Genomic DNA, 25,839 nt, shown 5'->3' with positions numbered 1-25,839 from the left:
AAATATCGTTTAATAATGTTACAATATATATTACTCTACGTTTGTACGAACACGTTTGTTACGAAGTTTTGTATTACAAATAAATACTCGCATTAAAAACTTGCTCTTTCTATTAATATGCACTTTGCAATAATTGTAAAGTGTAAACATATTCACTATTGTTATAAAATGAGCAAAAACAAGTCATTAAGCGCAATATGAAGTCGATTATTATAAAACTATAAAAGTTACCAACAAGGACGAACGAAACATACCTATGTACCTATCTTTCCATCAACGTCACCGTAATGATACAGTAGAACTTCGACTTACGATTTTTTCGAGATACGAGCATTTTTTTTTTATTTGCCTCGACATACGAGCAAAAAACGTATTGCATAACTAAAAAATAAACTTCATCGTTAATTTAGGGAGTGTATTTACAATTTTAATTGCCATTAATCTTCCCTTTAATATTTACAAGGCATAATTTTACACCTCTACTCGAGGAGTGTATACAGCGTGACCTTAATGCACTTAAAATTGCAATAATAAAACAAAATAATAAATAATCAACGAAACAGTTTCAATATAAATTACTGTGTCGTTTTTTTTATAAAATTTGGTAGAAAGCTGTAATTCTATTAGCAATCATAAAAAATGTAATTTAACTTGGCCTTAAAATATCACAATCGCTGTAAAAACAATAGTTTGAATTAAAAATTATTTATTTGTATTCGAAATCAGTTTATATTCTATGTAAATAAGCGTTATTGCATATTTTTTATTTATATGTAAATAGCTGAAAATGTCTTGTTACTTCTTAAAATACAATCTTACCTTTTTTTAGATGTATGATACTTAAAACGCGTGATAAGAAATTTATTTCGAAACATGGTGCCAACATAACCGGCTCAATGTAAATAGAGGAGATTATGATTTTTGAATTAGTAAATAAGTGAAAATTCAGAGTGTATCTCATTGCGTGAAATGTCGAGAGTCGTGGTCCTACGGTAGTGAGTACATGGTTGTGGTATAAGCACTTGCCGGGTATATGCTGCGAGGCCAAAAGAGGGTGATGTAAGAGGCAATGCAAAGAGAAGTCTTCTCCGACAGCTGAATCAGAAGGCGTGCAGCCATTGAACGCGATAGTAGCCTACGGTCGGACCTCTGTTGTTTATTATTATTTCTTCATTTTTGACTGCACAAGGTAAGCTTAAACATTTGTCAACTCAAATATAATTTAAAACGCTGCACGATAACATATACATTTGACAAATAAAACATAATAATTTAAAAAATTGTAGAAAAAATGCACATTATGACCTGTCAAAAGAGACGCTTTTAAGACCGCATATTTTTTTTAAATGTAAATATAATGCGTCATTTTTATAGGTATTAAAAAATAATTTAATTTTTTTATATTGTAATAACGAACTGACGTTTGATGATTTTGTAAATAACAAACAGGAAAAAGTTATAGTTATAACTTAAAACAATACTTCGTTAAAAATATATAAATACAATGCTTTATTTGTATATTTATATAGTAATAATTTAATCAACATTGCTTTTATATATAATTATATTAAGGCACTGAAATTTGACGTATGAATAGTCGCAAAGCATGCTCGAAAATGTTGGTCTTATGACCTTAATGCTTAAATGAAATAGTATATATATTTTTTTTAAATTTAAATAATATAAATTTGGCTAATATGATAATTTTGTAAATAACATGAGCGAAAATATCGGTACTGCGATCTGACATAAAAATGTAAATATAATATCAAATATTCTATCGATGCTATAAGTTTGGCGTATGAAGATATTAATGAAAAACCTGCGCAAAAATTGATGTTACGGTTAAAAATGCAGTGTTATTTAAAAATAGACAATGTGATTTATTTGTAATCTATCAATTAAAAAAATCTTTTTAAAATGTTTTTTTATAATTATAGTTGGGATATATAAATAATTTTATAAAAATCATGCGCAAAAATTTTAGTACAAATGTAAACTCCATATATTATGTTTTATGTATATTTATAATAATAAATTATGGTTTCACTTACAAGAACAAAAATGTAAATTACTTGCGCGAAAATTTTGGAGTTACGAACTACATTTATAAATGCACGTCATTAAAAATATTAATACTACCATCGTTTGCGTTTAATGATGTAGTATTGAGCTGACGTTTGACATTTAAATAAGTTTGTAAATAGCATGCCCGAAAATGTCGGTGTTACGACCTGAAATCATAAATGTTTGAGTTATTATAAACAATATTATATTACTTTATATAACCGATAAAAGCATTTTTAGACTATACTGGTAAATATACTATGTTGCTGCTCCATATCTTTAAATTGCTACTCGCATAAAGTTAACGGGACCTGACATCCTCCTCAAAAATGTTGTTATCCATGTCCTACTTTGTCCTCCTCGAACAAAAACGTCCGGAGTGACTTTTTTTAGCTTCCCCAGCATCTCTAAATGAGCAAAGTCCTTTGATATTTTCAAAATCTGATCACCATAATAAAATTCATAAAAATAATTGTGTAACGAATAAATGATAAGTTGACAAGATAATAAAAATATTTTTCTATATCAGATGCTTCTTTTTAAATCACACTATTGCTTATTATAAGATACAAAATTAAAATTAAAAATTCCCGCTCCTAATGGTTTGAATATTTTTTGTAATGCATGATTAATTTTTTTAAATTAATTATTAACATGATTTATGTCGTATTAAGGAAATGTGCATATAGCAAATAAAAAATATAAATATAATAAATAAGGATGTGTTATTGGAATGCCTGTTTTTAATTATAATTATTATTCTCTATCTACAACAATCATATATTAATTAATGTATATGTATGTATGCACATAAATACGTATATCAAGTTCAATGATGTAATAAATTTTACAATAAATATTCAATCGCTCAGTTTTAAGGTCATGTTATATAACTATATTATATCGCTATTAGTTTTTTACGACGGTGATAAAAACTATTTCAAGGCCATTAAGTCAATCACCTATATATCTTAATTTACTATCAATAATATCTATTATTAAAACCAAAAAAGCTTATAAAGAGATATAATGTTATATTATTAGTTAAACATTTTTACATAATTAAAAATATATGTTTTTATTATTTTTTATATATTAAATTTATTGTTATTAAAATTTCCGCTTAGTTCCTCTATGATTTTCACTCCTTATATTTTTTTAAATGTTGCCATTGCTAAAAAAATATTTTAAAAGTGTTACTATTATTGTGTCTTTTTTGTTCACGTTATATGACTGTGATTGTTCGTAATAAGACATAGCATTCCAGTTAATTGTTTAACAAAGTAGATTAATTTAAAGTTTGCAATTTGTCTTAATGACTTGTTTATTTAATGAAAGATCAATACAACTTTGGAATAAAATATAAAAATAATTTAGGGTAACAAATCAAAATATTTTTGTTTGGAAGGTCGGTGATATTTTTACAGTGCCCTATCTATAGACTCAGAGACACTTTAACGAATATCTGTTTAAGTTATCTTTTTCTAAGAATACTATAATTTCTCATAAAATAATAAGCGACTTACTTTTATGAAAATAAAAATGTGTAACTATATAATGTCAGGTTTAAATTATTTTACAAATCAAAAATGTCAATTTATTTTAAAATATTTGACAAAATGAAAACTTTTTAAAATGTAAATACTACATCTACAGCCTTTGGGGTATATTATTCTAAAAAGACCATTTTTTTATTTCAATACGTCTTTTTAAACATTTCCCCTTGGTATGCATTACACCTCGAGATGTAAAAGGAGATGTTCATGTTTACTCCCCATTTCTTTGCAAAACGCAGTGAATATTCTTGATTTTATTGGACGGGATTATAAATTTTACACACTTTTGCATAAGTGCATATAAAAGCAATACCATATTTTGGCGGCCATTGATTCTCTGAATACTACAATGAACTCACATTCTGACTCACATCCAGTGCAAGTACCTACCATTGCGAGTGTTCCGTCGCTACTTATTCCCATACATTTCTTTCATTCAATGTTATTTTGAAGTAACATGTTTTACTAATGATTTGAAGAATACCAGCACGATGCGAGGCATAATGTCAATTAATTCGACTATAGATTAAAAATACCAGCACGATGCGAGGCTAATTTCGAGGAGTAAATTTTGGCACGGTATGAGAAAGGTAAAAAATGAGTGCAGATACGTGCGGCGTGAATCGAACAAAGCGCGTCGTTTATCTCGACATATTCGTTTTATTTAAGTCACTATTTTGTAAAAAAGTATATAAGTATTTTTTACCGATAGTTCAGGAAACGCTGGTATAGAATGTATCGCGAATTATGTATTTTATTGCACTCTCTATTGGAACACCATCCACGTGGCAAATCATGTCGTATAAACTTATGTTGTGTTTGGATACGCTCGTAAGTTTACTTTATGAGTTTGTAAACTCATTCAATTATCCACTACGAGCAACGTATCACAAGCACAGCGTAAATCACTGAATGAAATTCCATTAATGTTTATATCTAAAAGTTCTTATAAATTTCACGACATTGCTCAATATCTATTTTATTGCGATTCAATCTATCTGATTCCTTGCGACTTAATGCTATGAGTCTCTTTTTGAAGAGACTCGTAGCATTAAGATAAGTGATTTTCAGAAGTAAAAGCGTCTTTTTAAAAGTATGATTTTTTTATTATTGCTGGTTATTTTCTATGCAGAATTGTGTTAAGTTTTCACCACTTTTCTAATGCCCTTATTCTTTTAGTTTCCGCGTTTTTCTTTAGCATTAAAATTATTTAACTGCAAATTATGAAATTTTGAATTTTTTTCATGTAATCTTCTCGTATAAATCAACTTCCTTGCATTCTTTAAAAAACATTTAGTCTTAGAAGATTATTTTTACATGTATAATTGCCAGTTGGTCATAAGTAGGGATTCCAATCCCGGGATCCCGGGATCCCGAACGATTTTCAATACCCGATTAGTCCCGGGATTATAAAACATAATCCCGAATTTTTCGGATTGATTAATTTATCAAGCACAATCGAATTATTATTGACAACATCGTTATATTTCGTGTACAAACTTGCGCAAGTTGCACGTGTCATCTGTGCATCTTTGAGGCTGTTAGTCTGAACGTGCTATTTCAGCAGCAGGCTGCTTAGGAACCAAAATCAGATCAAGGCTAAATGATAAAACACTTGATGCTTTGATGTTACTTCGTGAGTTTTATTCAAAATAATGTTTTCAATTAATTGTGTCTATGAATGTACATATGTACATACATTGTCAAAAGTTCATTTTTTTCTTCTCAAATAAATATATAAGACCTTTCCTTTTTTATTTTTATTATATTATTTTCTATTTTAAGCCCAAGACTAAAATTATACGTACTTTATACATTGTACGTTATAAAAAACATATGTAAAAATATATTGTATTATTCATTTTAAATTATTTTTATCGATAAAATAACATGAAAATTATCCCGGGATCGACTAATTGCAATACCGAAATCCCGGGATCAAAATTTTGGCCCGGGATTGGAATCCCTAGTCATAAGACTATTGGATAGTCATTAACTTCCATTGCATTAAACGCATCTATTTTTAAATATAATAAATTAATAATAACGTAAAAATAAGTATATTATTCCTTGTCAAATCGAGAAGACAAATATGCTTTTAAAGAAGAAAAATTCCGTCCGACAAAAGCTGCAAAAAATAGGTAAATTTCTATATAGGTTATTAATTTTTTTAAAACTTTAATATCTATTACAGATTATGCCTTCCATATTTTTTTCTTAATGATTTTTTAAACAAAATAATGATTTTTTTATATTTTCATTTTAATTACTGTTTTTAAACGTTTTTACCTTTATTTTTTCACTCTAAGATATTTTTAAACAAAAGTTTCATCTTCATAGTTATATCATTAAAACTACGGCAGGTATCGTGCCTTCGAAATTTAAAAAATGTACATCATTTATTTTTTAATTTCTATTCTTAAATGTTTTGCAACAGAGTTTTTTTAATAGCCGCCACTTTGAAATAATATATATATATATATAGACAGTGGCACAAATGAAACAATATAAGAATAGTGATGATGCAAACCAGTGGCGTAGCTAGGGTATGTGTCGCCCGGAACAATCCTTAAAATTGCCGCCCCCCCCCCCCATACATTTTTTTGCAAAGTCATAAAATCAGCATTTTTTAAAATAATAAATTGATTATTGTTAAGCTCTTGCTATTCGTAGATTGACATAAATTTTAGTATATTCAGGGTTAAGAACCACATTAGACGATTCCATCGCGAATATGCCGCCCCCAAGCAAGTGCCGCCCGGGCGGCCCGCCCCCTCCGTCCCACCATAGCTACGCCACTGATGCAAACTGCATTTAAAGACTAATCGATTTCATTTATATTAACATAAAGTGTCGTTAACTGTGCAAATAGCCGCATTTCAATTTTCACAAACGGCATAAATGATTTTCGCTTTTCTATTATTTTTAATAGTTAATATATTCACTTTCGAAAAATCGAAAAAATTGTAACTCTTTATTTGTTTGCGTGCAAGTTCAAGAAAATGAAGTCGAAATTCCGAAACGGATTCGCGACTCGCATAATTTTAGAATCCAATCAAAGAATTTTTGAATTCAATTAAACTAAATTGATTTTTTAATAGCGCAGAAATAGCTGAATGCATTGAAAATGTCTATTCGTAAATCTTGGAAGGAGATATTCTGAAAACTAATAGAAATTATTTGGCTAATGGTGAAACACTGTCGCGTGTCACAATGAACAAAACAAACAATAATTTCGTATTTCGTGTTCAAACATTTGCTCGTGTTTGAGTGTTTTTTCTTTTAAAAAATAGAAATTAACCGAAATGCATCGAAAGTTTCTAAAATAATAATAAAAAAACAAATAAAACGAACATCTCAGAAATGTAGGACGAGTGTCATTGAAAATATAGATATTGTGAAATTATGTATGTATCTTTACAAATAACGTTCGCGTGGTGAATCAATATATACTAAAGGATGTTATAACATATTTGTAGTTAGCAATTATTATATTCCAGGCCTTAAATATTACAGAATATACCAAAAAAATGACTGCCAGATTAGCGCAACGGTTTCGCTTACACTAAGATCTAGGAACAAAAGAAGCTCTTTTAAGTTTACAAGATTTAGATATTGCAATATTAATGTAGATGTCTATTTATGTTTCATTGACTTTGAAAAGGTGTTCGACAAAGTACAAGATGATCAAAGTATTTAATCTCCGACATATTGCGAATTTATACTGGCAAAAAAAGCATATACACATACATATATGTCTCTATAATACATATAAAAATAAAAAAACGAACACCTAACTAAAACAAAAACGAGGCTCACTAACGAAAACATGGATATTTTATCGGTGAATATTTTCCTGTTTATATCCTATCATAATGAAACTTCTTATATAAATAGACCTTGTGTAAATACGAACAAGTTCGTTTGCCAAACTGATCCGCCATCTTGTTGTGGAAAAAAGTGTAAAAAAGTAACTCCGGTAAAAATATGGATATTTGTTTTAATTCGCTAGTATTAGTTCCTATATTTTTATATATTTAAATCTAACAGAAGATATTTTTCATTATATTTATAACTACACCTATCCATCGATTTGCACAGTTGAAAGGTTCCACTAAATATTGCGAATTCTAGACATGCATACAAAAATAGAAAATAGATTCCAGAAAATAAAAATATGTTTCAAAAATACGCGTAAAATAAGTACATACTCAACACAACAAAGTAAAATATTTGTTTGTTGTAATAATATATTAATTTTTAAATAACAAGCAATTAATGTTCTGCTTTCTCGCAATTTAATTCTAATGATATTCCAATATTATCCTAACACTACAACTTTTAATCAAAACTCAAATTTATTATGGTTTTTTGAAAGATATTTCAATGTGAATTGTCTTTAGTTAGTTCTACAATATGTATTATACGTTGCTTTTTGTGACTCAAATATGAGTCACTCCTTACACGAATAGACATCACACTATATCAATATCAATATTATATTTGTGTACTTTTTTGCTTAGCGCTTATTCAAAAATATATTCTGGATGTTTTTTTACATAGTTAAGTAAAATGATTCGTATGTCGATCACCGCCGGTTCTTGAACGACGAAGATGATCATTATGCGCAAAAATTAATCACCCGGTGCATAATAATGACATGTGGTGAAACCGGCCTCGAGAAGACAATCATTGATGTCGAGTAATTTCGAGAGACTTTCGCAAAGAGCCCAATTCTGAGGCCAAAAATTGCGTCACGTGACCGTACTTACCGTTGGGCAACAGTGGTGTGTAAAAAAACGAGAGTCATCGCTTGACTCGTGTGATGAGATAACTCATAAACGCATTGGTGATAAATCATTTGCAAATTCACTAGCGAGAACACACTATTCTAGATAGATAGGGAAACTTTGATCTGCTATTTGTAAATAGTATTTAGTCAATATTCACTATTGTAATTCACACAACACTGATGGTTTTCAACATATTTTTATTTGCACGGAATTTATGGTTGTTGTTTTTATTACTTTGATATCTTCGATATGAAGATTAGAATTTGAATTGCATTTTTAAACATCTCATTTGTTTTCCTTCTATCAATTTTATATACATAATATAGGAAATTCTCCCTTGCGTATTTTCTTATTGCTTGTGTTAGACCTAACGAGTTAAATATAATTTTTGGTAAAGTAAATTATCTGCAGGTAATATAATCGTGTAGAATTGGCAAGGAGATTCAATTCGAGTTTTATTTGTTGGCAACACTGTAAATCAGACAGCTGTATAATAACGCGTGTTCAAAGTGTCAAATGCAGGGACGACGTTCCAAATTTTACCAGGAGGAGGGGGCAAAAGTTGGTAAGTCAGTGGTCGTTTTATTAATATTTCGATTTCATTCAAATTCATAGTATTTTATTAAATGATATGAATTTTTCTAACCAAATTCAAGGAGGCATTCCTGTTTAGAATCCACGTTAAAAGCAATATAACCGTCCTGTCACATAACATAATAACAATATTATGACTAATAAGTGAGAATCGAATGAAGCATATCTAAACCGAATTTCGACCAGTAGGAGAGCGCAAAAAATTATTCCTTCTCAGAAGTCAAAAATCCACGTCAAAGGCAATAAAATCGTGCAGTCGCAGTGGGAACGTTCGTTACTGAGCGTTCCCACGGCAACGGCACCAACACGATTTATTGCTTTTGACGTGAATTTTCGACTTCTAAGAAGTGATAATTGTTTTTGCGCCCTCCTATTGACCGATATAATTTCACTGAAATATTTTTTGGATAGACTTTTTATTTTTTTTAGTGATTTCTGGTTTAGAATCAGGGACGCCTGGACTTATTAAAAACAAGCTGGGTTTGTTTTTGATAATAGCGCAATTTTATAAATAAAAATTCGATTGCCGCTGCTGGGGCTCGAACTCGCAACCCCAGAGCTACTAGTCTAAGACATTTCGGAACGCGCGATTAGACTTCATTATCAATTTATTTTCCTTAAACACAGATTAGCCACATATCCAGATAGGTTAAATTTACTAAATGCCAGCACACGCCGAGCTTTGAGTTTAAAGTGCACAATGTTATATTCTTGTTGCAAAATTTATAATTACTTTATTGCTAATTAAAATATTTTGAATTTGTCTCCATGGCCCTCCGTTGCCCTCCCATGTCCCTCAATCGCCCGAAAAATTACCCCAGAGCCAGCATAGCCCACCAAGATTCCTTCATCCCCCACCGTTGGTAGAAATATTGATTAAAACTAAGTAAGAAAATATTTTTGAATGACATCTTGCATCAATATATAAAATGTTACATGTAATTTCTTCGACATTTATTCGACAAAAGATTTATATAAAAGCTTGATTAACTAATTTACCTTGACTTAATGTTCCAGGTTGTATAGAATATTAAATATCCTTTTAAATTTAGATGAAGTCTTACACAAATTTAAAAAATAATAAATAAGTATTTATTTATATAAATTAGCATGCCTTTCTAAATTTTATAATTTACCGTTAATTTTATGATGTTAAACAAGGATTTATGACATCAATATTATAGAAATCGCTGTCTTGACATTATTTGTTTTAATATTGCATCCAAACACTCAAGATCTAAAATCTTATTTGAGAAATAAATAACGAATAATTTATCACAATATTAAAAGAATCGTTATGTTAGACGGTCCGATTTTGAAAGGAGAAATCAAAATTTGGCGTTTTATTCGATTCTTGCAAAACATTTCTTAAAAAAGCAACGATTAGAATTGCGACAATAGAAACTGTCAATGAAAAGCCAGTTTTCATTCAAGCGATCGACGCAAAATACAACTTGGTGGAATGAAAAATGATTGAGATACAGATTCACCAATATATAATAATAATTCGCAATGAACGAATAAAACACAATCTATCGAGTTGATCATCGCTGTGCGCAATTTTGTTAAAAATTGGTCATCTACATTGAAACTTCTTAAGATTTTTTTGCAATTTAAATTTGTAAATGTGTTTTTTATATAAAAAATATTTTTTTTTATTTTGTACAGATTTTTGTATATTCAATTTTTGCAATTTTTTTCAATATAAACATTGCAGCTGTGATGTCGAAACAATTCAATAAAAAAAGAGTTTTTTTTTGTTATTGATTATTTTTTAGATTCGGTTAAGAAAAAAATGTTATAATTATTTTATTTTTATTTATTTTATTAAAATGCAATCTGTCTACTTGGACAATAAGCAATTCTTATACTATATGTAAATATTTGCTTATTTCTCCTTTCTCCCAGCAATTAAGCACTTGGGGAATTATCGCCTTTCTGGATGCCTCTTAAATTTTTATACCAGGAGCCAGTGCACCACTCAGCAATTTATTCCAATAAAATATATTACCAATTATTTTTTGGTAGTAGCGAATATCCAAAAGAATGAGAAAGGAGAGCGTAGAAAATTGTAAATATGTTTGTTCAAAATGCCACATATTTTTAAAAAAAAAACAGATTTATATGATTGATGATTATTTATTTAATTTAATATTTATTTTAAAATATCTTGATTTTTTAAATAAATATTTATCTCTCGTATACTTATTTATTTGTATTCATGTTGAAAATGTTTATGTTAATAATATAGAATAAAAAATACGTAAATGCTGCATAACTTTTTTAGTCCCAGACAATTTGGCGTAACATATGCGATTTTTTTTCAAAAAGCATTCATTTGCATTTTTTAAATAAACTTTGTGTCTTCTTATTGATGCAGGTGATAAAAAGCAATAACATTTAGTTGCTACAACATAAAATTATATATTCTATATTTTTCTTATTTATTTACTTGAAAAAGTTTAATGTAAAAAAATTCACCCATCAATACATTTTAATTATTATTTATTTTAATTATATAGTCTGTACAACATATCTAAAAAATAAAATTGCATTATTTACCAATGAAAAATGTTTTTTTTTTTTTTAATTTAAATCTGCAAAAAATTTTCAAATACGTTTTTTATTTAAATACATATAAATATTGAGACTTATTAATTGGTAATATTACATTTTTTAAACACATGACCGTATAATGTATACCTTTGGTAAGAGACACTATTTGTATTTATTTTCTTAATGTGTTTTTAATTGATTTTCTCAACAAACTAGTATATTATTAACATTGCAAGTTACACGGCGAAGCCTATATCCTCTTTGTACTTCAGTCTTAATTAACGTTATTAAATTTCCATGCTCTCACATAACGAAACAACGACCGTCAACCGCATGTAGTTACCGCTGCACTTTGTTGCACAACGAGAAATTGGTACAATAATGTCGTTTTCACTCGAGCCAAGCAAAACTGCCTGAATGCGTAACCGATGCACTTATACCCGTTTTTGCGCTCTTACTTTCATCACTAAACGTGTAGTTTCCGATATGCATAACTGGTCTTGTTTTGGCGCATGCAATTTCATCGCCTGTAAGCAACTTAACCGCCTTGCATAAGCTATGTGTATATGTACATACTACCCCCCGGAGAGGTTTTTAACTAATGCTGTTATTCAAGCGTATCAGCATCCAACGAGTGAGATATCGATCGGTTGTGTGGTTGAGTTTCAGTCGATGCTTTGCCACATTTGGTTTTAATCACACAGTAGTGTGACTAGTGCGGTTCAATATAAAAAGATCGAAGGGGTGTGATTTTCCAGACAAAATAGACGCCGGAAATCTGATTATTCAGTTAAGTTGTACAATTTACCGCAGCGAATTTACAAGTTGTATTGACTGGGTACTGGCGGATAAGTAATGTCCTCTGGATGATCCGCTAAGGGCTCTCGTGTTTGTTGCTGTTTGTTCTCGGTCTCGGTCTGGTTATCTACCGTCTCGAATCACATGATCTGCTCTCGATGCGTATTATTTTCGTATCCTTTCGTATCGATTCGCTTAATGACTCCTGTGTAATAAGGTGTCAGATATTTTATAATCTTGATTTGAGACGTCTCCGTTTCACAGATGCATATGTTTATGCCTTGAATAAGTGTAACATAAAAAATATAGTAATTAATTGTTATTTGTATAAAATTATAAATATATTAAAATTATATTGCTTTTTACTATATTAAGTAGTATATTTTATAATAAGTTTTATATCGTTCATTACTATCTCGAAAAGTATTAATAAAATATAACTAGGCTTTTCTATACTAAATCACGAATAACAATTAAATAGATTTCGATGACTGATCACTTATATAAAATATACTAATACTTTTTTTTTGTAAAATTATAAACAATTATAATCTGACTTTCCATGGCCTATGATTATTTCCTCTAGAAACTTTTACGGAAATTCACATAAACAATGAAAGACCTCAAGATCAGGAATCAGGAACTGATCTCAATTCGATCAACGATAACATAACTATATTAAGTGACTCAATAACATTTAACCTGCGTGCGTTCTCTTTATTTATATGTATATGCTAACAAATATGTTTGTATTCTTTAACAGTCTGACAATCTTCAAGGATGGAGAACTTCGTGACGGACTTTTATAGAGGAAAGACGATTCTTGTAACGGGAGCCACTGGATTTATGGGAAAGGTGCTCGTTGAAAAACTGCTCTTTAGCTGCACCGATTTGAAGCACATCTACATTTTGATTAGACCGAAGAGAGGAAAATCCGTCAGTGAGAGAATCAACGAAATGTGGAAATTACCGGTGAGTGTTACTAACTTCTAAAAATAAATATAGCACACACACGCAGATAATATTTACTGGGGGAAAGTGCGATTGGCGTTTAGTTCGTTATTAATTTTCAGCATTCATGTTTTATTACATTAACATTGAACTGAATTTAAAAGTGCAAGCAACGAACGTGTGTACAATGAAATTAATTTCATCACTAGTATTTTACAGTTCAATGCTCGTCGACAAAAGTAGAACAACATTATTTCCGTGCTACTTTTAAATGCACTAATGATCGAATGCAGTGAATTTTCTATAGTCTGCGATAATTCAGAATTATCTTCTTGGTTATATTTAATACATAAATTTAAATCAATATTATTCAACACTAGATTTATAAAACAAATTTATTACTTATTTTGATACATATGTATCAGTACTACAAAAATAGTATACGTATATAATATATTTTTTAATAAGAACACTATTTTCTATTACTTTTCATATAGTTCTAAAATTATCAGACATTAAAATCTTATCTGTTGATGATTTTGTTCTAAAGAAACAAGAGCTTTCTTATAAGATTTACATATAAACTGATTTGTAATAAAAAAAAGTCAGTAATTCGTTAGATTTAATTAAGCAAACTTTCTTCCATAGCCATTTGTAAATTGTATTTTTTATTAAGTGTTCATATAGAAACAAATTGAATAAAAGGTGTTAATAAGACACGTTTCTAACAATGCTTTCCAATAATTAGACACCTTTTACGATTGAAGTAATTCTATCAAACCTTGTAAATGATTATGTTCATATTTAAAGGGAATGTGCATCGGAAAAGATGATTAAAATACCAACACGCAAAGATTATTTAGCAGATAGCATAATAGACAATTAGTCTCGAGAACATAAACAATGGATTAATTATCTTTGTGTATAATGGTTACACGCATATAATACAAAACAACTAATTGATACAATCTGTACTTAAATTCTATTGCAACTACAGGAACATCGCCTGTAAAAATACTAAACCAAATCCATATATAATTCAATACTATCAAAATCTCAAGTATAATATGTGACTAAATAAATAAAAAAATGTTGTAATTAAGTGATACGATATCTAAATGATGTTTGCTAATTTACTTTAATTGTAGGTGTTCAGCAGAATCCGCGAAAAGCGTCCCGAAGCCATGAAGAAACTGACGGGAGTCGATGGTGACATCTTGAACGATAACTTAGGCCTCAGCTCTGATACCATCAAGAAGCTGCAGGAAGAAGTGAACGTAGTGTTCCATTGTGCGGCTACCTTGAAGCTGGAAGCCAAGCTGAAGGACGCAATCGACATGAACACCACTGGTACTTGGAGACTGCTCCAAATCGCCAAAGGCATGTCCCAGCTGAACGTCTTCGTCCATCTGTCTACGGCTTTTTGCTACGCTGACTACGAAAAGTTGGAAGAAAAGGTTTGTTCCTTGTCATGCTAGCTATGCGCTCGCTAGCGTTAACCTCATTTTTATATTATTATATTCACTCATATGCGGTAAAAGTTATCCAATTAAATTCGAGACTCGTGTATTATTATTACATTGTAATGCCAAATTGTGTCTAAATGGTGTAGCGCAGTTTTTTTGTTGGCACTGTACGTCTGATTGCATTTTGCGTAATGTTTTTATATGTTGTCTTGCACAATTCATACACTGCGTTTAAGTTTTATATATATTTCTGACTAGAATATGCATTAAAATCCTATCTAAATGTATTAAAGCGAGCTCATTGCGGCCACGTCTGACCTAATATACCATTTAAGAATAAGCGAAAGTGAAACGCCCTTTCGTCTGGCCAATGCGATGATTCAGGACGGAAACAGACTATTTGCTATTGCCTTATAAAAATCTATTTAGACTATCTGCGTATGATGGTTAAAAAATCAATGTTTTTAGGTAAAAGGATCCATGTACATGTCATCGTATCGAAGGTTACTAAGTAACATTTTTATTTCGACAGCGTTGTATTAAAACTAAAAAAGGCTTCTCTTGTTCCCACAAGTGTGTGGAAAACAAACTGTACTTCGGCAATCTGGTGGTCCATTTTTTTGTAGTATTCTATCGTGAATTATACACAGTGGCGTAGCTAGGATATGTGCCGCCCAGGGCAATCCTTAAAATTGCCCCCCCCCCCCATACATTTTTTGCAGGGTCATAAAATAATAAATTGATTATTGTTAAGCTCTTGGTATTCGTAGATTTACATAAATTTTAGTTTATTCAGGGTTAAGAACCACACTAGACGATTCCATCGCGAATATGCCGCCTCCAAGCAAGTGCCGCCCGGGCCCCCCCCCCCATAGCTACGCCACTGATTATACATAATAATATATTTAATACTTTCCTCATTAAACGCCCCAGGCAAAAACTAAATTTGCCCCCCTCCTATTAACACTAATAAGCTCAAAATATAATTAAAATTAATATATTTGACACAATACTCTTTTTGCGATTGTGGGTATTTAAGAGTTACGTTACAGTTACGTCTTCAAACAGTATATCAATGATCACTGATATATTGTTGGTATGTTGGTAAATTATATTGGCGTAAATGAAATAGAAAAACTAGACACGAGTGAATGCTTTTCTAAACATGTAAACGCACGAAGTGATAAATATTTATATATGAGGTGTTAATTCGTAATATTGTTTCGCGTCATTGATATTTGTTTTACGGATCGTTGGTGTACCGAGTGAGCATAACTTCACTGAAATTTTCATTTGTAAAAGAAAATGACAAATTTCGAGTAGCTCAAAATTACATAAACAGTCTTCGGGATAATTTTTGTTATAATTTTAATTTTGTATATAGTAATTCATAATCAATTTAATTATTTTTTGTAACCCTCCATTAAATTTTACATAATTTTCCCTAAAATGAATTATAATTGAAGCTGGAAATCGATATTTGATCAAATTTCTACGTCGTTTTTTTGTATTTAGTATAAATTTGCAGTTGGCCAAGCGATAAATTACCATTTTCCTGAATGAATTCTTAATCTTTTTATAATCATGACCCAGTTTTTGTAAAAACAAACTTTGGCGAGGCATGTTTATTTTACTATTCTTAATAATACTAATGTTTCATTCATGGAGCTTATTACTGTAAATTAAATGCTATGACGCAAAATGAAAATTTACATTGACAGGTATGTCAACCTAATTGAAGTCCGTGGGCAAAAATATAAGGTGCAAAAAAGTGTTTAATACAATATTAAAAAAACACAGAGAATAAATCGTGTTGATAACACCTACGTTTATAATAATAAGTGGCTATAAGTTAGCACTTGAGCGTTTAAGTTATTTATTATTTTTATTATTAAAAATAAAAATGCACTTCCAAACATTGCACATCAACAAAACTAAATCGATAATATAAAGAACGTTATATCATGTCTTATTGCAATTTAAAATATGACTAATTGTTAGATTTTCTTATAAAATTGTAGCGTTAATATAACCATGTACTCACCAAATTCCCTGCGGACGGGCATATCCGCGCGTATTACTTATTCTAAAGAAATATCTCGCCAGGAAAGTGTATTTTTATACCTAATTATAGATATTTTAATTTACTCTAGACCGAGGTATAATATTTATCTATTTTTTTTAGAAACTTCTTCGGGAGCAAGGACGCCATTTCAATTTTTCAGGCGGGGGGGAGGCTATAATATTTCGATTTCATTAAATGCTATGCATTTTTCTGGCCAAATTTAATGGAGGACAAATGCCACCACCTGCCCCCCCCCCCCAAATGACTTCCCTGTTCGGGAGTTGATTAATTCATTGTATGATTTAAAATTGTTTAGATATATTTAATCAGTTGCATAATCTGTACACGGTGATTTATTGTATAATATATTATTATTATTTTCCTGATCTCGTTAACTCTCAGAATATTCCTACTATCTAGGTGGGAAAGATTTGGCTAAAGAAACTTCCACTAAATATCTCTAAATCACTTTTGAGAATAAGTGGAGTTCTCTCTGCACGTAAACGACGTCTGCTAGGGGGGGAGTTAGGGAAAAATTAGCGTTCCGTCACTATTTAATTTAACACTACAACAATAGTGAATACCACTTTCCGCAAAATTCAAATTAATTAATTAATAGTTGTATGAAAACTTCAAGACACTCTTCCAAAACCCTTAATTTGAATAATAAAATCTTAAAACTTTAAGAAGACAACCTAATGATAAAAATAATACTGACGGAATTTTTGCGATTATTTGATACAAGTCCTTTAAATTAAATTTAGGTTATCCCATTAACGAAATTAACACGAAAAGTAAATGTGAAAAAAACAAACTAGATTTTTACTATTCTTTTTCGAGTGTATATTATTGTCGTTTATAGGTATTGTTGTGTCATTACGCAAAATATCGCTAGACCGTAAACATAAACTTTCTATCGGTGCCAGCCTCAACAATACGACTTTAATTAACGACGTGTGATGCCTTATTAATTTTACACTTCTGCAAATAGTTAAAAGGCACGCGCTTTACCCATCTTGTGGTTGTAATTTAAATTTTGAATACAATATAAAACTATAATACATCTATAGTAGTGATTTTGGAAATATTATGTATGTATAAGTGTCATAGATTATTTATTCTCCAAACTATCTACTACCGCATACAATACAATAATTTTCTAACTGAATCAAGGTACTCTAGGATAAAGGGAACATAGATATGCCATTGCGCATACACATGACGTATGTTTAGAAACTAAACATAATTTAATAATTATGATTATGATAAGGAACTTTTACTGCACACTAATGTGCGTTGGCTCGGCAAGCATATATTCCACGTGTGTTTTTAAAATTATTAGAATACGTTAGCAGTCTCTTGAAGCTCGCTAAGAGCGTTTCAACAAATTACAACACTGTTAAAAGCAAATTTAAAAGATAAAGAATTTTTTCATTAAATCATATTTACAGATATCATACATCCAGACAAAATGCTTCTTGAAATTTAAGCTGTTGATAAACAATTTAAGATTTTGGTAAGCTTAGTTATCTGTAATATTTTGGAGGCATTTCACTTGCTAGCGTTTTTTATTAGTGCAGAAGGAAAATAAGTTAAAATATAGTATATTTTTAATTGGCAGTGAATCATATTTTTTATTTATTATATATTAAGATAAAATGGCAACAAATGTGAAGTTTAATACATATGTATATACATACATACAATGATGATTTTGTATGCATGTATATAAAAATTCATAAATTTCGGTTTGGATGTATTGCATGGTGTGGGATACAGGTTAACAATCATAAATTCATTTCGAGAAATCTCGGTTCGGTCATACGATCCCTAACACAAAAATGCACGTTCTTTTTAGTTTTTTTAATGAATAATATGGAAATAATACTATCAATGGTAAAAAGATGCAAATTATTTATATAAACCGGTTGTGAATCTTATTGCGCGATTTATTGTGCAAGATTGTTGCTTTTAAAGACATTAGATACAGCCACGAAAAGGGCATATACATAATATTAACAGAAATCGTTACTTTCTCGGTTAGATTTAACCTCTGAACTATAATTTATTATCGGTATTTTTTATGTTGCGTATAAAACAGGTGCATATGATTATTTCTATTTTGCTACAAAAATGTGAAATATTTATAATATAAAGGTACTATATTTAATATATTTTTTTGTAATTAATATATTATACTACTAGAATCTTGTTCACACTTTGCTTACCACTTCTTTGCATTACATTCCAAGTGACCTTTTTGACCTTTACGATCGCTCACTCGTGTCAGCGTTAAACCATGGTCCAAAGATTCTTTCTGTGCCTTTTCTAATATGTTTTGCCCAATGTTGAAGTAACGCTCGATAAATTCAAGGTCAAGTATGTGCAAATATAAAACAAAGTTCGTTAACTCTCCCATACAGTCTTCGCTTCACATGCACGACCCGTAAGCTGAACGCGCATATACAGTGTTCTATATATTTCTATACCCTCAATTATCGATTAGAAGCACAAATAATTTTAAAAAAGCAAAGTTCAAAAAAATATTTGCATAAGTTGAATAAACGTACACATAAAAAATAGAAAACACTGATTAATGGTGATGATAGCATTGCCCCTATAAAGGGGCTTCATCTCCGTGAATGCAGCCCTAGAAGCTGCAATCTCAGGCCATTAGCGAGCTTTCTGTGATGGGGGCGCCAGCCAATAACAAGGCCTAGTTGGCGCCCACTGCTATGCTAACATGCAGTGGAGGTTCAACAAGATAATGGCTAAGTCCCGGCATCAGGCCCGAGGGCGTCAATCCTCACTGTGATGTGCGGTTATGTTCTTTCTTTGGACAGGATGTGACAAAATCCCTCGATTCTAAAATCCAGGTCAATGTAGTGATAAATAAAACTTTTTTTTGAAACCCGCAGATTTGTAAAAAAAAAATACTATGTATAGCATCCATTATAGAATTTTTTTATCAGAACTGTATCAAGTCATTCTTTTCGTTGATAAGGGTTTTAGGATCAGTACGTTATTATCGTTTCATTAATAAAATAATTCCTTAATCCATGGGTTGAATTAAGGATGTAACATTTGAGGGTAAAAATTGTATAAACATGTCTTGTTTTCAATATACTTTTATTTGGATGAAGAGCATTATCTAATATCAATACTGCTTTCTGTTATAAACTTTTACTTTTCAAAAATATTTAATTTTGATCTAACCTTCAAATATCTTTCTATTTATTTATGCTCTTCTCTTATTGTAATAATCAATGAGATTTTTAATTTCATTTTATGAGCTCCAGATACTTACATCGAACCTACATTTGGGTAAAAAAGTTACAAACATCAGTCAGTCTACTATAATTTATGCTTCTTGTCAGTATAATAGTTACAATATGTTTTTTTTATATTGATAACGCTTTACTGTTTAAAGATTCTTTCACTTTAAATCCCATTTAGTTTTGAACCAACCTTCAAATACCTTTCTATCCATCCGTACTCCATATGTTTAGAAATCACTGTCAGTAGGCGGCATTTAACAAAAGCATTTTATTGGTCAGCTTTCACCGAATAACCCCGACCTACACTTTTCAACTATTTCATTATTTCACCGTGTACCAACGCTTTTCTCAAAGTGTGTATTTAATAATATTGATTCATTATAGTACTTTATTACAAAGTCTTGCTTTCTAAAAAAATTTAAATGCAACTCACATGATTTATAACATCCTTACTGTAATTTGTATGAAATTGGCATATAGATTTTTTTAACTATTGATAACTGAAAATATTATGTGTAGTAAAGAGGTGCATATTTGAGAATTCTGATTATTTTGACCGATCGGTGCATTGTTTCCATCGTATTTTTATTGCTGTGTCCCACTTGAACCTTATTTATGAACATTATGTTGAAAAAAGACAATATAATCTGATTTTCTTTCACTATTTTACAACACGATAATCTTTTCACTACACTGCGAATTTTTAGTAAGGACTACCGACAGAACTGAATAAAATAAGTCACTTATTTTAGCGTTCAAAGAAGGGAGTTTTGGTAATAAATGAAAAATCATATACATATCAGCATCCTATGGCTTTATTTCTATTAGCACAAAATAGCAAGCGATGTATCAACAAATTAGAATGTCATCTATCTTGAATGCATTTTTTTATAGGTAAAAGATGCACCAGACCAACCCGACGATCTTATGCACGCCATCACCTGGCTGAACGAGAAAGCCTTGGATGTCATCACTCCGGCTCTGCTCAGACAGCATCCTAACACCTACACGTACTCCAAGCGCTTAGCCGAGTGCCTCGTCAGAGACGAATATCCTAACATGAGATGCGTAATCGCCAGACCGAGCATCGGTAATTATACATTATCAGATCGCCAGTGACTTGATGATTTTATTGAACACTTGTTAAACTTTCAGTAACTCCCGCTTGGCTCGAGCCCGTGGAAGGATGGGTGGACAGTTTGAACGGTCCGATCGGTATAATGGTGGGAGCCGGAAAAGGAGTCATCCGTACGATGCACTGCAATGGAGACTACCACGCTGAGGTCATACCGGTGGATTACGCCATCAACGGGCTGATCGTTCTCGCTAGTAGAATTGGCTCTATGGAAAAATTGTAAGCGATTAACAAATCTACATAAAAGTAAATTGTTTCCGACCAGTATATCCCAGCGAAGCTTAATGACTCGATACTTTGATGAACTTCCCATGTAACGAACAAGTCTCCTGCGCTTTGATCAACATGTAATTTTACATATAAATTAACTTACTTTATCTTCATACCAATTAAAGTTCAAAATTGTTGTAATGTTATTAATAAAAAAAAAAACATTTATTTCCCGTCAGACCTGAAGAGTTACCTGTCTGCAATTTGACTACAAACGACGCCAAAAAAACAACGTGGGATCAAGTGTTGGAGATGGGAAGAGCTTCTGTGCGCGCTTATCCATTCGACTATCCGCTCTGGTATCCCGACGGAAACATACGTAAAAACGAACTCGTCCACAAAATGTGCATGTTGTTCTACCACCTGATTCCGGCTTACTTCATAGATTTTATAATGCTCATTCTCGGACAGAAGAGATTGTATGTATAAATCATTATGATTGAGTGAAAAATATACACAAATAACATTTATGGTAATTTCAGTATGATAAGAATACAGAGGAGGATTACGGATGGTTTAGAACTGCTGCAGTTCTTTACCACCAGAGAATGGTTCTTCAATAACGATCGTTACAAAGATCTATACGATAAATTGTCAGCAAAAGAAAAGAAGATATTTCCGTTGGATCTGAGCCAAATTGAGGATAATGAATACATAAAGAGATGCATTCTCGGTGGCCGGCAATATTGCTTAAAAGAACCACTCTCTACACTACCCAGAGCGAGAGTAGTCAATAACATGTGAGTCTTCTGAAACTATTTAATTATGAACAGTGTGTATGATTTTAATTATTATTTTACAGAATGTATGCGTTGAGTTGGCTGTTCAATATCTTCTTCTATTGGTTCTTGATCAGCACTATCGTCGGGCTAACAGAAACGACTCAGAACTTTGCGGAATCGTTGCCAATAGTTGGCAGATTGTTTTAATTAGTTTTATTTGTAATTAATTATATTTTCTTTTTAATCTGTTTTATATTAAAATAATATTATTTTTTATACATTCCATAACATTCATATGAACCTTAAGCTTATAATATATAAATATCATACATACATATATACATAATAAATAATCATTTTTGATTTATATAATATTTTATAGCAATATTAAATGGTTGTATGTATTATATTATTTTTACAATAAAGATTTTTGAGCTATACTTTGTTGCTTTGTATTGTAGTAAGTTGTAGAGAGCATGTGAATAAGTGCTGAATGAAGAAGTCAAAATCTTTTGACCAATAAGGTTGCACTCCGCTGATATGAAAGCCATCTTGATCGAGCAGTCGATTGTCGACCTTTCAATAAAGGATTTTGTTGTGAATTGCTTCAGTATGATGATATAGAATGGTCCCAACTCTGTGTTCGATCACAACGAAATAACAAGAGTATATTTTTGCTGTTGGTATTGTTAAATCAGGTATTGTTATGTTTCCTTCCAATATCCATGTTCTGATTGCTCATTTAGGCTCATAAGAAGTTTTGATGGTAGATTTTGATATTGTCATAGCGTTGATAATAAATTATTCCAGACACCCAGGCGATCGACTTATCGGATGATTTTTATTTGAGGATTTGGATAATTTTATAGAATACCCTACAGTTCCATATCAATTAATAATTTCCTAAGTTAATAAATCATAATATTACAATTTATAGCGCAAAATATAGTTTTAACACAATTTTAATTTACAAAATTCGCATTTTGTCGCAAATGAAATGATGCAGTTTAACATTTACCAACAAAAACATGCTACATTAACCCTTAAATGCATGGTGTTGCAAATCTGCAGCAATTTATTTAAGCGCTTATAACTCTGTCTACGTTCAATAAAGGAACTCTATTGCATAGTGTTCATATGTGTAACAAACACCGAGCCATTGTGTTTTTAACTTATTCAGATAGATCTCTGTACGCGTGACAATGCAATTTTTTTTTTTTAAAATCGTTGGGTGCAGATGTGTCACATTTTTGGGAATTTGAAAATTTGTTTTCATTGGTGCTAGTGGATATAAAACGAAATAAAATTTATTTATTTGCTCCAAAAAGGTTATTCTACCATTGTTTATCTATTTTTGATTTCTACTTTTTATAATAGTTGCATAAAATGAACAAAACATGCAGTTATAGACACTGGCCCATATTGACCAAGTGGAACAATGTGTGAAAAATGTGGTGTGGTCTTGTTTGTTAATAAGAAGAAAAATTGCTTTAAGAATTTCCACTTGTAAATATTTTTGTATGTTTATAATTTTAATATATTTTGTTCGCGTTCTGCATGATGTTGCATATTCACAAACATTTTTTTATAAATATAATCCACAAATAAGCCTAAATATTTTTGCTGTCATTTTCAGCCTAATTTTACTATAAAAATATTTTTATTTTTGAATTTGGAAAAATCATACATTTAAGGGTTAAACAAACAATAGAAAAGACAACAACAAAATTGCAAATTGTCGTAAATTAAAGTATATTAACCCTACCGATGATTAACAACGACACATCGTTGTTCGTGAAACTAGCGAGAAATGCCAACAACGATCGTTGTGACGTGGTGACGTCATAATGCTCGAAAATGAGAACTTGGTGTGCACCAGTGAGATCAGTTTGAAATATTTATTATTTTACACAATAATTAATTAAAATATTAATTAATTATTGTATAAAATAGGCAAAGATAATTATATTTAAATATGGCATTTTATAATTCGGTTAAGATTTTTATATGAAGAAAAAAACACAAATTACAAAATTACATACACAAAAAAATAGCACAAATTATATTAAAATAATCCCACTAATTACATAAAAACTTTACAAGTAACGCAAAAAAATTATAAACCTTAAAATTTACATAAAATAAATAAAAATGGCACAAAAAATTAAAAAAAAAGAATTATCAGTTACACAAAAAAAGGAAAACCTTACAATTCACATAAAAAATTACAAATTTTATAGCATAAAAAACTACAAATTACTTGAGAATCACAAAACAAACATTATTATTGCAATATTTTAAAATGTTCTGTTAAACAAATGCAGTGAATACCTTTTACACTTACAACCAATATGGTACGCGATCTTTTAACGGGGCCACCAAAATTTGGCTTTAGTTGGACTATCCCAGACAATGGAAAGCCAATTTTTTGACTTTACAAATTTAAGAAAATATTAGAAAATGGATCAAAACGTTAGTAGTAACAATCTGATGGCAAATGAGATCGGGAAAATGACACAATATGGCATTTCCGACATTAAAGGGCAGACAGAAGCCCAAGTCCATAGAAAATCTAAATCACTTTGCGCACTTCTTAACAATTTTATATATTGTAATTGGCATACAGAAAAAAAACTGGAATTTGTAACTCCAGTATTTGTTATTAATAAATAACGTGAAGATCAGTCACTATAGCTTACGACTGTCTTCAACCACCCAATAAACTCAAGAATAATATTTATTCCATCTAACTTCACAGCTAAATTACTTGAAAATAATCTTTTTTATAATTTATTTAAGTTAATTTAATTTTATGAATATTTATGAAACACAAATGATATAATTAGCCTAAAATTTTAAATCAAGAACCAGTTAGGGCATTTTAGTACAGAATTGTATAAACTTTTACATCCAACTTACGTTGCCAGTGGAATAAACTTTGAGGGATTACTTTACATCGCATTTCATATAATATATTTTGTTAAAGTAAGTGTATGAATAAAAAAAACAGCATGTAACATTATATTTATATCTTTGTAGCAAAAATCTTGTAGTGTGTTTAAAATTATTTTTTAACATATTTGATTTAGACGCTTTTCAAAATAATAGCAATGTAATATAAATTCTTAAGAATAACATTTAATCATTTGAGTATAAAGTGTTTGTATCGTCTGCTCGTTTATATGTTGAATTCTTCCAATCGATCATCACTAATTTAAATATGTCAATGCTTCTTCCAATATTCGGGCATTTTTCAGTCAAATATTACATAACCGATGGATAAGGATTGGGTATTAGTTACATAAACATTATTATATATATATCGCACAGTGAACACATTTTTATACATAAATATGTATTTATATCGCAAGTAAAACTAATTTCTAAATATACTTTTAAATGCATAAAATGCTAAATTTAAATATTTGTAATGCAATGTATGATGAAAACTCATTACTTATTTTTCACATAATTAACTACATGACAATAACAGTTATATACTGAAAGTGGATATTGCACTCGCTATGCGATATATTGTAATAAATGTGTGAAAATCTCTATGTATATTAAAAATATATAACGCAAACA

General features: G+C 30.3%; 1 protein-coding gene across 1 annotated transcript; it reads left to right on the top strand.

Annotated features, from left to right (window-relative positions):
- The first annotated feature begins 1,040 nt into the window (after positions 1-1,040).
- On the top strand, positions 1,041-22,691 carry LOC148234312 (putative fatty acyl-CoA reductase CG5065). The gene is made up of 8 exons (XM_088187656.1): positions 1,041-1,189; positions 13,128-13,336; positions 14,464-14,772; positions 21,019-21,214; positions 21,280-21,478; positions 21,709-21,948; positions 22,012-22,269; positions 22,332-22,691. The coding sequence occupies exons 2-8, from the start codon at positions 13,145-13,147 to the stop codon at positions 22,456-22,458; spliced, it is 1,521 nt and encodes a 506-aa protein (XP_088043782.1). The 5' UTR covers positions 1,041-1,189; positions 13,128-13,144; the 3' UTR covers positions 22,459-22,691.
- The last annotated feature ends 3,148 nt before the right edge of the window (positions 22,692-25,839 follow it).

This window comes from Plectrocnemia conspersa, unplaced genomic scaffold, assembly GCF_051122295.1.
Source record: "Plectrocnemia conspersa isolate PC_06_02 unplaced genomic scaffold, ASM5112229v1 ptg000006l, whole genome shotgun sequence".
NCBI classification, from domain to species: Eukaryota; Metazoa; Arthropoda; class Insecta; order Trichoptera; family Polycentropodidae; genus Plectrocnemia; species Plectrocnemia conspersa.
The sequence above is the reverse complement of the archived record's forward strand: the minus strand, read 5'-3'. Positions and strand labels throughout refer to the sequence as shown.